At 37.8% G+C, this 12,806-nt stretch overlaps 1 protein-coding gene across 2 annotated transcripts; it reads left to right on the top strand.

Annotated features, from left to right (window-relative positions):
- The first annotated feature begins 488 nt into the window (after window positions 1-488).
- LOC148036988 (uncharacterized) lies at window positions 489-1,808 on the top strand. 2 transcript variants are annotated; one of them, XM_087677221.1, is made up of 2 exons: window positions 489-598; window positions 885-1,808. In XM_087677221.1, the coding sequence occupies exon 2, from the start codon at window positions 890-892 to the stop codon at window positions 1,649-1,651; it is 762 nt and encodes a 253-aa protein (XP_087533347.1). In that variant the 5' UTR covers window positions 489-598; window positions 885-889; the 3' UTR covers window positions 1,652-1,808. The 2 variants fall into 2 exon arrangements, with proteins under 2 accessions (XP_087533347.1, XP_087533348.1); XM_087677222.1 differs by having other exon boundaries at window positions 491-598; window positions 876-1,808.
- The last annotated feature ends 10,998 nt before the right edge of the window (window positions 1,809-12,806 follow it).

The raw sequence follows: 12,806 nt of genomic DNA, 5'->3' as shown, positions 1-12,806 counted from the left end.
CTTACCCTTTGAAGTTATGGGTTAGATGTAAGGTCTGCGTTGGCAAAGAGTGATAAGGCTAGATACAGTTTAGTGCACAAAATTCAAAGGCAGATCTTTGTGGTGTGAAACTACATGTGGCCTTTACACCGTTGCGAAAGGATGGCAGGCAATGCAAGAGTGACGCGACTCTCGAATCCCTGATGAGAGGCGCGCTCTGAGCTCTCTCTCTCTCTCTCTCTCTCTCTCTCTCTCTGTGTCTCACCAGACAGATATTTAATGTACGTACAAAGAGCCGCTTGCAGGCATTAGTATTTTTCTTTCTTGTGTGCAAAAAGTCCATACCTTTCACAATCACCCCATAAAAAATTGGGTAGTCCTTCAAATTTGAGGTCTGCACGGTGGCAATAAGTAGGCTACGCACACATGCGCAAGCATGCTTAATTATACGAGATATATACGAGATATATGAGCGACGCGTCTTGCAGCCTTTTCCTTTCACTCTTTCTGAGTTAATAATAGAGACGCAAGGGAAGGCAAGTGCTGTGTTTAAAGGGCGTCGAAGGGGGCAGTGCTGTGTTTATCGAAGAAGTTGCACAGCGAAGATCCGCAGGTGCAGGTGAGCTTCAAAGGTTTTCTCTATGCACGTGTTGTAATGCCTGCCCCCGCCTCTGCATCCGGCGTGCTCACACACACACACACACACACACGCACACATTCTTTCTTCAGCTTTAGATCTAACTGCACTACCCTCTGCATGTTGCATAGTCTAGAGTGACGAATGCTCCAGCATGCGATTCTGTCATGCGTTGAGCTGCTAGCAATAGAATTGATAATTTGTACGATTCACTTTGACTTCTAATATGAAATCGCACGTGCCACGATTATTAATGCAGTTAGTGCAGGGTTGATGGATAAGTCCAGTACATCTCGTCTGGTTGCCAACTCTCCAGACGTAGCTAGCGATGATGAGCTTGGCTTGTCGGAGTATCTATGGAGAAACTCAGGAGACATATTGGAGGCCGCACGAAATTCTACGTTCATTGCTGGCATCCGTGACGGAACATTGGATCCAAACCATTATGGTAAATACATGGTCCAGGATGCTGTATTTTGTCGTGAGGTGGCAGATATATGGAGGGAGTTGTCCGTGAAGAAGGATGCTGTAGCCCAGCTGAGGAGGCAAGCCAAGGACCTACATGTCGTGTATTGGGATGCATCTAGGAAGTTGTTGGATGCATGGAACATAGAGGAAGGTGACTCTGGCCATTATGGTATTCTTCTAGGAAGTGCAGCAGAAAAATATATGGAGTTGCTGAGAAGCACTCTCAAGACGGAGGAGGCTATATACATGCTCATTGTGAGTTACCCATGTTTCAAGCTATGGGGTGAGTTGGCGAAGGAATTAGCAGTCTCTAGGAAGGAAAAGAACCCCTACCAATTTTGGGTCGATAAAAACAACACAGATAAATACTACTCAGAGCATGCAAACATTATTGATAAGTGGGATACATGCGGCTATTTTCGACGAGACAAGGCTCTCTCCATATTTCGGCAAGCCATGCAATGTGAAGTTGACTTCTTTAATCTGGCAGAGGACACTGTACATGTTGCTCCCTCTATTGCCCTTAACACGCAGGGCCGAGCATTTCATAAGAACTACCAATTTTGAGAGAGACTATAGTAATTTGCTCCTTATCTCCAACTAAATCGAAGTAACCTTTCATAATTTTCTTTGATATTGATAAGTTGTTGTATCCAACTCATTTCCAGTTGGAATCCCTGTAAAGAACCATTGAAAGCTAGAGACAATATCTCATGCATGAATGGAAAAGAGCATCATGTACAAAGGTTCTTTGTAATACATGTTGAAAAGATGGATGCATATTCATAATAATAGTAGGACCAAACATATGTTAATATTAATCCAAAATTTAAGAAGAAAATATCTACTTCATGGATTTCATGTTGGGGACCCATATTCACCTCCTAACCATTTATTGTTACCTACTAAGGAAGAGATTACATATTTAATGCATTAGATGGTGCAAGAAAGAACAATGTTAAGTACGGTGGACCGTGCTACATTTTTATCCAACATTAAGAAATGTATACATCACTCAGGAGTACATGAAGGTTCCAAGTCATAACGAGTCTTTCCTTTCATGGGATGGTATTAATACTTGTTAAAATTCCAGAATTATGTATGCTAGGAATTATGCAATCTTACTACCAAACAAGATTATTCTTGTTATTGATTACATAAATAAATTAAACATTGCAATTCACAAAAAAATTAGTGATGAGAAAGGAAAACTCTCAAAGCTAGCATGCTATTAAGTTGTTGGGGTTGCTAGCATGCTAAGTTCTTGGCCTTCTTGACAGAAATATACTCTATGTTAGACACAAGTACTTAGCTTTCCATGGTGAGGAGCAATGTAATGATGAATTCTTAAATGCCTCAAAGTAGTAGTGTTGCCATAAGTCTTGATGGGGTCATTGCAAGGACGGCTTTTTAAATTTGGGAACATCTATACTTATTAAAGATGTTGCCATAACCTCTTGCAAAACATTGCATAAATCACTTGCTCATAAGCGGGCACTAGTTTTTGGCATTCCTTTTGCATGTTTTAAGATTTCTTGGTGAAATTTTGATTTACCATTGGGAATGGAAGAAATTCTTTTGTGAATCCGAGAGAAAATTTGGCAAGCTCCCAAAATGCTTGGAACATCGCTCTTTTAGTTGTTGTACATATGTGGGATAGTTTTATCAACCACGTTGAACCATCATCTTATATAGCTAAGAATAGGGTTCATGGACTAGTGGTTGTAATTATGATCCAATCCTTTTTTACTGTGAAGCTATGGCCATGCTTTATCTTTAGTCTCTATCATGGATATGTGATGAAAGTACTAATATAATTCCAAAGATATTCTCAACAATGAATTTCCTATATTTTAGCACGTTTTCATTGGTAACTTTCAATTCCTTTGTGCCACCTTGACTTTAATGATTTTTACTGCCGTGTGCAATCCCTAAGCCCAATTATCCTAGTCATATTTTCCACTCATGAATTGATAAACAACCTACTTTAACAAATTTATAAGGCCAAACCATATGATATTCATTGATTTGTCTAATAATCTATTGTATTATATATATTGACAAAAGAAACACAAAATTTAAACTCAAAAACACAAGAAAACTTATATTGCTTGTCATGTATTATTCACTATATGTATTGAAGGAAGAAAAGCATACAAAACTCAGAAAACACAAATTAATTCAAAATGCAAAGATGCAAAGCACAAAATTCAAAACTTAAACTCTATGTAACATTATTGCAAATCGAAGATACACCATGCTTGTCATCGTTCTTTGGATGTGTGTATTGAAGAAAGGAAAGCGATAAAATCTTGAGTTACAAGAATCAAATGCATGGCCATTGCTTTTATTGTTTGGTTGGTTGTCTCTTGCTACCATATGATGAGCCATATTGTACTTTGAATACAACATGTCAGTGTTTTAGAACATCAATGGCCTAGGATGATTTCACATGCATTTTACCTTTACAAATGCCATTTGGTGCACCAAGTCCCAAAGAACACTTAGTAAGGTATTCCTACCTCAATACCAAAGAAAACATCCATATTTGCATTCTGATTGCATCTAGGAGTCCAATCCTTGCATTACATAAGGCTTGACTTGACACTTCACTTCTTGGTGATCATGATATTTCTCAAATTGCATTCCCACATGCACACTAGTTTGGAAGGGAAAAAAGCTTGAATTTTCACATCACACTCTTGTTTATCTTGAATTCAAAAGTGATTCAAAGAATCATTAAGTCCTTTCAACAAGAAGATTACACAAAATAAGTTCAAGAGACCTAGAAACATTCCATCTATAATGTGCTTACGTAGTGATTGTCGATAGTGCATATTTAGTAGCCCATCAAGAACTAATCAAGAATATTACCTTTTGGAACTCATTAGAGTAAGTAGACATGTGTAATCTTGAGCTACTTAAGTCTACCTTGCAAACAAAGCTTCATGTCAACCCCATAAGGATCCACTTCAAATTAGTAACCTAATTTAAATGTTATATTTTCCTATTAACTATCTAGCATCAACTTTTGAGGTGACTACATTGCTATCATCCCTCAAGATAAAGTGAACCATTGCCATACTTGGTTAAAAGAGAGTGAGAAATAAGGAGAGCCATGCTCGTCAGCAACTCTATCCATAGGGTAGAGTCTCAATTCTCGTCCCGTAAAATGGAATTGGTTGGGTTTTAATGATGATGCATTAAGATGATTAACATTTGGCTCTTTCTAGGCTTGCCTAATCTAATACTTGAATTATGATGGAAGCCTCTCAATGAACCGATAACCACCCTACCTTTGGCAAGACCTATGGGGGATCTAGCCACCCGCTTCCAACTAGGGTTTTCCTTAGTTTGCTAGATATTTTTGGCATGATTTAATTTGACACATAGTAATTAGATTCCTTAACTAGCCCTTTAAAAACAATGTTTCTTTGCATAAATTAGACACAGATGCAAACAAACAGTCCTTTCATACTAGTTGCAAGAAATGTATATTTATCCCCATGTTCTCCAAGGTGCAATGCCATGCCAACATTCTATCCCTTACACTAGGATCCATATCCAAAGTACTTCGATACTTTTACATAAGCACAATCCACCAAGCCACCCTTAACTAGCATTAGGGGCTTTTGAAAAGACCATTTTGGCCTCACAAGAGTTAGACTAGTCCTTGATGCTCAAGGAATTTACGATATGAGCCCCTATGACAACCTTGTTGTCTCGTAGCCTAACGTCCTCCTTATGCAGAGACCTCTTACATCTAGGGCCCACTCCTAGCCCTTAATGCCGACAAATCCAACCCCTTGGTGAAAGAGTTGTGCCACTAGTCTTGGGGGAGACCTAAGGCATATCCACGAATCCACCCATGTGGGCACAATATTTCTTTTTCCAAAATCCACAAACAAGGCAATCAATCTATTCTAGACTAGGAAACCAACTCTTTTCCAAGTAAGAAGCATATTTTTCAATCTTTTTATCATAGCAAAATAGTTTACGAGAAGATATAATTCACAATTTATTTTTCTTTAGAGTGCAATCATGTAAAGTGATACATGATAGTCCCCTTAGTGTTTAGGATTTGATACTTCACAAACCCTCTTCCTACTTTTCAAAGGCCATAGGCTTTCCTCTAAATGATATAATACTACAACACATTAACATGCATGAGTAAGGCATCTGTATTTATTACTAGTAATTCCATCCTTCAAGGGATAATTATGACTAATTCCTTTTGAGCATTTCATTTACATATCCTAAGGTCACTATAAGTTGCAATTCCCTCCTGAACGCATAAAAAACTAAGAATTTTTAAGGTTCTTGACTTCATTGACATAAACTATGCTCCCTTCATTGTTGGGAGTAGTAACAATATCTAGTTAGATATAAACTACTTAAGAGAAACTAGGATTATGGCTCTTCCTATGGTAAGTTTGGTCAATATATGACTTGTGGGTTAGGACCCATAATGCTTTCACTATGCTACTCCGATACAAGCATTCAACTTCAAAGGAATATCATGATGTCAAAGATAGGTTTCTTCCAAGATATTGATTGAATTTATTAGAAGGGTAGGATCCATTACAAGCATAAGGCTTATTAACACACTATTAGTGAATGTGGGAATTTTCCACAAGTTTAGGACTCATGGTCAAAACATTCTCTTTGATATAACTCTCACACCATTGCTCCAATGTTATTGTTCAATAGCTCAATAGATTCCATTTTTCATAAGGTTTCCATAGATGTGTCACACGATAGCTTTGGGAAACTTAAATATGTCTTTTTGGAGTCCATGTATTCTAAATAATGAAGAACGCGACTTCAAAGATTCCTAGAGTCACTAAAAAAAAAATTTATTGCATATTTCTAGGCTGCTACTCATCTTGAAAGTATATAGTGTACTCTAGATCTTCATCATTATTTGATTCTTGCAATACCCCAAATGCTAAACTAATAGGGCTTTGCTTCTTTGTCGGTTCCTCATTTTCTTTATTGAGTTCAAGACAATCAACTTGGATATGCCCTAGTTAATTGTAATGGAAACATTGGCGAGTATGCCAACTTCTTAGGACATGTTCTAACTCTCTAGTACACTTGTGGCACCTATTCCCATGGTTCATTGGATCATCATCATCTTCCTTGCTGCATATTGAGACATAGTCATCTTAAAGATGTTGGCCCTTATTTGAATCAATGAATGTTTTGGATCTTAGGAGAGCATCCTAAAGATCTTTGGGTTGCATAAATTCCAATTGAGTGTTCAAGGGAGGATTTGACTCTCAATAAAACTTATTTCCATATCCTAAGGTTGTTGTAAGTTTCCTTGTACGTTGCCATTCCCTCCTTAATCCATGATGATTTAAGGATATTTATGGTTCTTGACTACATGAACAAAAACTATGTTTCCTTCATTGTTGCAAGTAGTAACAATAATCAACTAGATATAAACTAACCAATCAATTAACCAATCCTTTTATTTAACCAAAATCCCTTTAATTTATCAAAATTCACATTAATAGATGCTGGTGAGAATAGGTTTTCATTTATATGTTCAACATCTTGTTGTGCTTCAACTCTCCACTATTTTGAAGCCATCATAGCAAGTTAACTTCTTCTAGCACATTCTTTTCTCTATCCCTTCTTGGACTCTTGCAATATCTCTAAATCCTTATGTCTTGAGTAAAACTAGGTGGGATTGTTAGAATTTAACCAAATAAGAGAAGTTTTTGGGCTAGTAGGAAAGGATAATCAAATATGCCTAGCCAGTGAGTAAAGGATCTCTCTCCCTTTCCCCCTCTCTTTCTAGTATCTCTCTTCTCTCTATATCTCTCTAACTCTCCTTCTTCTAACTATATTTCCCTCTTTAGATTATCATTCTCTAACTCCCTCTATCTCACTGCATCTCCCTCTAACTCTTTCTCTATCACTATCTCCCACCTTCTCTTCTCTCTCACACTCTCTCTTTTACTCTTTTTCTATCTCTCTATCTAACCCTCTCTCTCTCTCTCTCTCTCTAAATCTATGCATGCATGTGTGTGTGTGTGTGTGCGCGCGCCTCACAAAGCATAATGGTATTAAGCCCTACTAGCAATAGGCTTTATATAGCCTTCAACTAACTCTATTCTCATTGGACTTCACTTGGCCCCTGTGTAGGATTTTATTGATATGTCATGTTAATAAGGTTGATCTTTTCATGAAAATCATGATGGATATCATGGAATTTTCTTTCCACATTGAATAATGATGTTGATGATGATTCATGTATTGATGATGACAACGATGATGATTGCGCCAACGATGTAGGTGATGATGACAATGGATCTGTTTCTTCAGGTGCAGTCGTTTTTAAAATTTTCTTTTTTGTTCTTTTTTTTTAATTTCAAAAATTTTAAAGAAAAAATATGTTACACCATCACATCATAAAGATCTCAAAACTAGATAAATCCTAAACCTTCAAGGCCTAGGTTAAAGCTTAGGGTTGATCTTATTGTATACACTTGTGAAACAACAGGGTGATCATCACTCCCACTAATGAGAAAATCCCAAGACACTAACCAACCAGTAAGGCATCAACCCTTGAGTGCAATCCGATTGTGAGCTCAACACCATGCCACTCAAGGTTCTCATTGATGAAGTGATTCACTTAGTCAATCTAGAAATATAAGACCCATAGCCAAGCATAGATACATAGTAAAGAATATCCAACAACAATTGCACCTAGCTTAGAAGCAAGGAGAATGACATTAAATCAAGAATTCTAGGGGACTGAGCTCAATAAGAAGAACTTGAAGCAATAAGGTTGAGAGACCAAGAAAGAACTAGAAACCCTTGAGGTTTGAAAGGGAAGACATATAGACAAGAAAATACTATACAAAAACTTGACCTTGCATATTAAGGGCTTAATCCTCTATTGAGATGATTAATAGAAAAATAGGCTAAGTATACAAGTCTTCAAACTTGATGAGTCAACTAAGAGATAATATTCCTATCCAACTATTCATTGACAAGATGATTAAGCTAGGAAAAGAAGAGCCCAGGCCAGAAGGGGCTAGATCGAGACCAACATATATAATGAGGTTCACCTAATATGCATTCAGCAAAGCATTAGTCAGATATATCATGATTGTCCAACATGCAAGGCTTCCAATAGCACCCTAATAACTAGGCCTACACAACCTAACATCCTAGATGTCAAAGCCACAAATGCTAACTCAAAGGTAGAAGAGCTAATACCTCCAGCATATCTTAGAATTAAACTAATGGCCAAACAAGAGAGCATTATTGATGCTCTTAGTGATGAATGTTCACATTACAACATCTTGACTTATGATATATGGACTAAGATCAGACAACCCAAATTCTTAGCTCTAGCTCTTTGACGATTTCTTCTATGATGATGCTCTCACACCCAGCCTTCCACATCTTTCTCTCTATCCCTATCATCACTCTAAAACCCTCATATCCAAGAATCCTACTTCTAGTCATTACCAATCTTTACCCATTATGACTCTTAGTGTTACGATACAAAGACCCCTAGAAGAAAAACAACAATTATAGTAGAGGAAATCCTAGCAATGATAGAAGTAGAGCAAGTGGCTATGATGGCAAATGCAACCTCTCTTCCTTCTCCACCCCTAGCTTACTAGGTGACTCTCATCAAGTTGTTTTACAAGAAATTGGTACTATTAAAACTCATGGTAAACCCAAAACAAGATTATTTCTTGAAACTACTAGACTTTGAGGTACATGAATGTAAAACAGGTAGTCAAAGTATAATCATGAAAGTGTAGTATACTTTTGTAGTTATTGGAGTTACTATTTGTGCTTTATTAGATGCAACTAAGGGAAGCATTGTTTGGAAAGAACTATTTTCAAGTATTGGTTTTAATGGATATTGATTACCTTGCTTGTGTTTTTTCAAACAAAGCTTCTGATGGATGAGGAACATATAGAGTGTATGGGGAATAGTGTTGACATGTAGAGAGAGAGAATACATGTAGAGACACAAGAGAGAAAGAGAAGAGACACACCATGTACACTCCCAAAGACTATTTCATATTGATCACAATCCACATATGTATAGGTGAGACCTAGTCTAAATAAGGTGAGCTATATATAGCTCCAACACCCTGACTCAAATAAAAGTCTCTAGCTACGGATAACAAAAACCCTTGAGGAGCACAAGGGAAAAAGCCGAGCTCCTATATACAAATGTACAAACATGATCAAGAAGGAGTATTATGTGCATGTGAAGTGAAACTGGATATGTATGTACAAAGATGATCAAGAGGTCTGAGGTGTATGTGCATGTGTGAAGCGTATGGTACCCACAAGGAGTATGTACAATGGCACTACAATGTCATAGTAGATTACTTCCCAAAGGTTTGAAAGAAATCAGAGAGAGAGACACAACCCAAACAAAGGCGAGACCAGAAGGGTAGCAGCCATGCTCCCTATTATTTCATTATCTTTCCACAATCAATTGTATACACACACAAAAGTCATACAGAAGTAAGGTAACCTATATGTAACCATAGTTGAGTCAATGTGGCCTAGCCTTATTCAACTAAGGTAATGAAACTAGGCCAAGGTTCATGAGCTTGACTCTCAACACTCCCCCTCAAGCTCAAGTGTGATACTTCACTCCAAGCAGCTCTCTAAGATGCACAAAATTATCAGCTTCGTGCCTGCCCAAGTCATCAAGAAGCTTCATAAGCCATGCTGCCTCACATGAAACTAGTGTAGCACCTCTATACTCTGCCTCAGTACTAGAGAGTGCCATTATAGGTCGCTTCTTACTACTCCAAATGACCATACTACTACCAAGGGAAAATGCATACCTACTAGTAGATCTCTTGTCATAAGCACTTCTTGCCCAGTTAGCATCTGTATATCCTATAAGCTCCAAAGGCTTACCATTCTCATAGAATAGACCATAATCTAATGTAGCCTTCACATATCTCAAGATCCTCCTCACTACATCTAAGTGAGGCTTCCTAGGCTTCTGCATGAATATGAAGACCCTGATCTTCATGTAGCTAAGTTCATGGTAGTGTGTGTAGCCAATAATGCTAGAACCCCTGAGCATTGATTAACAATATTTTCCACCATTTTCAAAGGAGTAGCATTTCAATGGTATGAGAGACAAGTAGTAGAAGCTTTTGGCACATGGAGCAACCTGAAGTTGGCCTTCCTCACTAAATTCAAGTGTGAAGGTTTTGAAGAGCGGATGGGAGAGGAGTTCATGAGCTTAAGTCAGTCCTGTGGTGAGCTAGTGGAAGCATATGTCTCTAGAATGGAATCAATACTAAAGAGATAGAACAACCATCACTTGGATGAAGGTATCCAAAAGGGAGTTTTTCTTAGATTCCTACAACCAAAAGTTTGTAAGTTTGTGGAATTAAGAAGACCAATCAATCTCCAAGCTACAATGGAAGGTGCAAGATTGTATGATGAAGTTGAAGCAAGGTTTTTGATGACCTCAGGGGGAGAGGAGTCTTATCTCCTCCCATGCCAAGAATGGATTCGTGTATACATCTTGCATTCTATCAATCCCATCTATTTTCAGTGCTGATGATCTTCACCCATAGGGCCCACACATATGCCCAACAATAAAAAACTCTTCAACTCCAAATATTAACTTTTGTCCAAAAAGAGTTAAATGCACTTCTTCTAGACACATCAAAATCCTTTTACAATCAACAATATGGTCTGCAACAAACTATCTCCACCCATGAGTATTCATCTCTTCATTCTTTTCATCCACTGCACACCCTTTGATCCAAACATCATCCAAGAAGGGCATTTTCGATTGTGATATAAAATCCGTGAGTACCCTATTCATATCATTTATCATGTGTGCCATTGAGTTTGTTGCACCCTATGGGACAGTACACATTCGTACTAAACCCAAGGCAGTCTTCATGGTTGTGATATCCCTACTCTCAATTGTAAGCTGAAAAAAATTGATCATATCCCGAGTAAAGATTACCCAAAGAATAGATTGCTCTACTACCTGCAAAAGCCTTTGTAAATTCATCAATAATAGGACCTGCATCCACATTTAATCTGAAAGCCCCGTTCTTTTCTAGGCATACTAAACCAATGATTAGAGTACAAGAATGAAGAGGGATCCAAGATCTTCATGTGAATCTTTTCGTTTAGCAAATCCATTATCTTTGGCAAGTAAACTTTAGGCACTTGAATAGGCCTCAAGTTCCATGGTACATGTGGCACAATAAATATTACCATAGAAGAGACAACATTTGAATCCACACAATCTATTTTAGGTGGCTGAAATGCAAATACTTTCCCATGCCTAGCCAACATATCCATTAAAAAATCTCTTTCAATAGGCAAAAGAAATTCTTCAGCACAAACTTTCAATTCCTATAATGTTTCAGCTCTAAATTGATAATAATCAACAATAATAAGTACATGCTTCATTCCATCAAGAGGTGAATACATCTTTTGAACATCACTATTGTAGCCTGGCATTATAGTAGTGCTCAATGAAAATATAGGTTTTTGAATTCCCTTGCATTTGGAGGCAAAGGAGACTCTTGAAGCATATCCCGATTCTTAGGATGATTAACACAAATAGGAAGAAATTGGAATGCTTTTCTCCCATCCTTGCTTCTAACTCTTGCATAAGGAGAACCACCATCAAGCACCTTTGTTTCCATACACACTCCTATAATATAGGGCTATCCCAAAATCACTACATATGAGGAACAATCTTGCACAAAGGAGTGCTACTGTTCTTGTACATCACCAATCATCACTTTTACATTAGGACATCTAGCCTAAAGCTTCCTCAAAGAATTACTTACAACACTCATATGCCAAACATGAGCAGTGTTCATAGGTCATGTACCATTCTCATACAATCCATGCTCAATGACATAAATCTCGGACCTGTGGTCAAGCAAAGAAACATATGGAGTTTCATGCTCCCCTATTTTCACTACCATTTCAATGGTAGTCCTTTCCTAATGATTTCTTGTGTAATGACTTTGAGGAATAAATCATGGAGTCTCTTTCCCATATTGTTGCATCTGCCTTAGTCCACCATGCATATTGTTGCAAGACAATGCATTTTTAGCCACGTTATTCTCTTTTCCACATATTTTTCACTGATTAGCACTATCCTGCATAAATAAACCAGCACTCACATCATGCTCATATTCAGTCTGAATGCCCAACAAACTAGTTTCCTCTTTAAATTGTAGCAATGCACTAGTGGTATCACCAAGAAACTGACACTTCCTCTTAATTATGTCAATGATTTTTGCAAGCAGCTCTCCCAAGGTGAAATCCACTAGACTATTTAAAATCCATCCTTCAAAAACCTTCTTGAGATCTGTGGCTATCTCAATATGAGACTATAGCCTATATCCCAGCTGTCAAGATTGTGGGAGAGAAGGAAGGAGTCTCACTTGTAGCTTTCTCACTTACACAATGGGGGAATGCACACAAAGGTGGAGGCTGAAAACAGTTTTCCTCTTCTTAGTTATGTAAGCCAAAATGAACTCTAGTACAGAGAAATAGAAGAACCCTATATATGGGTCTCAAACCAAACTCAACTAACTAAGGTGGCTTACTAACTGAGCCATGAACTAGAGTAGATAAGGATAGCTGTCATCTAGCTATTATTCATGAGCGGTGTACCAACCGCATCTGCAACTAACAAGTCGGTGACATAAATGCACAATGGTCA

This window comes from Lygodium microphyllum, chromosome 4 (genome assembly GCF_053477565.2).
Source record: "Lygodium microphyllum isolate KBCC chromosome 4, Lygodium_microphyllum_v1.1.10, whole genome shotgun sequence".
Classification (NCBI taxonomy): Eukaryota; Viridiplantae; Streptophyta; class Polypodiopsida; order Schizaeales; family Lygodiaceae; genus Lygodium; species Lygodium microphyllum.
The sequence above is the reverse complement of the archived record's forward strand: the minus strand, read 5'-3'. Positions and strand labels throughout refer to the sequence as shown.

Excerpts from the sequence above, each read along its gene's own strand:
- LOC148036988 (XM_087677221.1), top strand. The coding sequence starts at position 890 with ATGGATAAGTCCAGTACATCTCGTCTGGTTGCCAACTCTCCAGACGTA.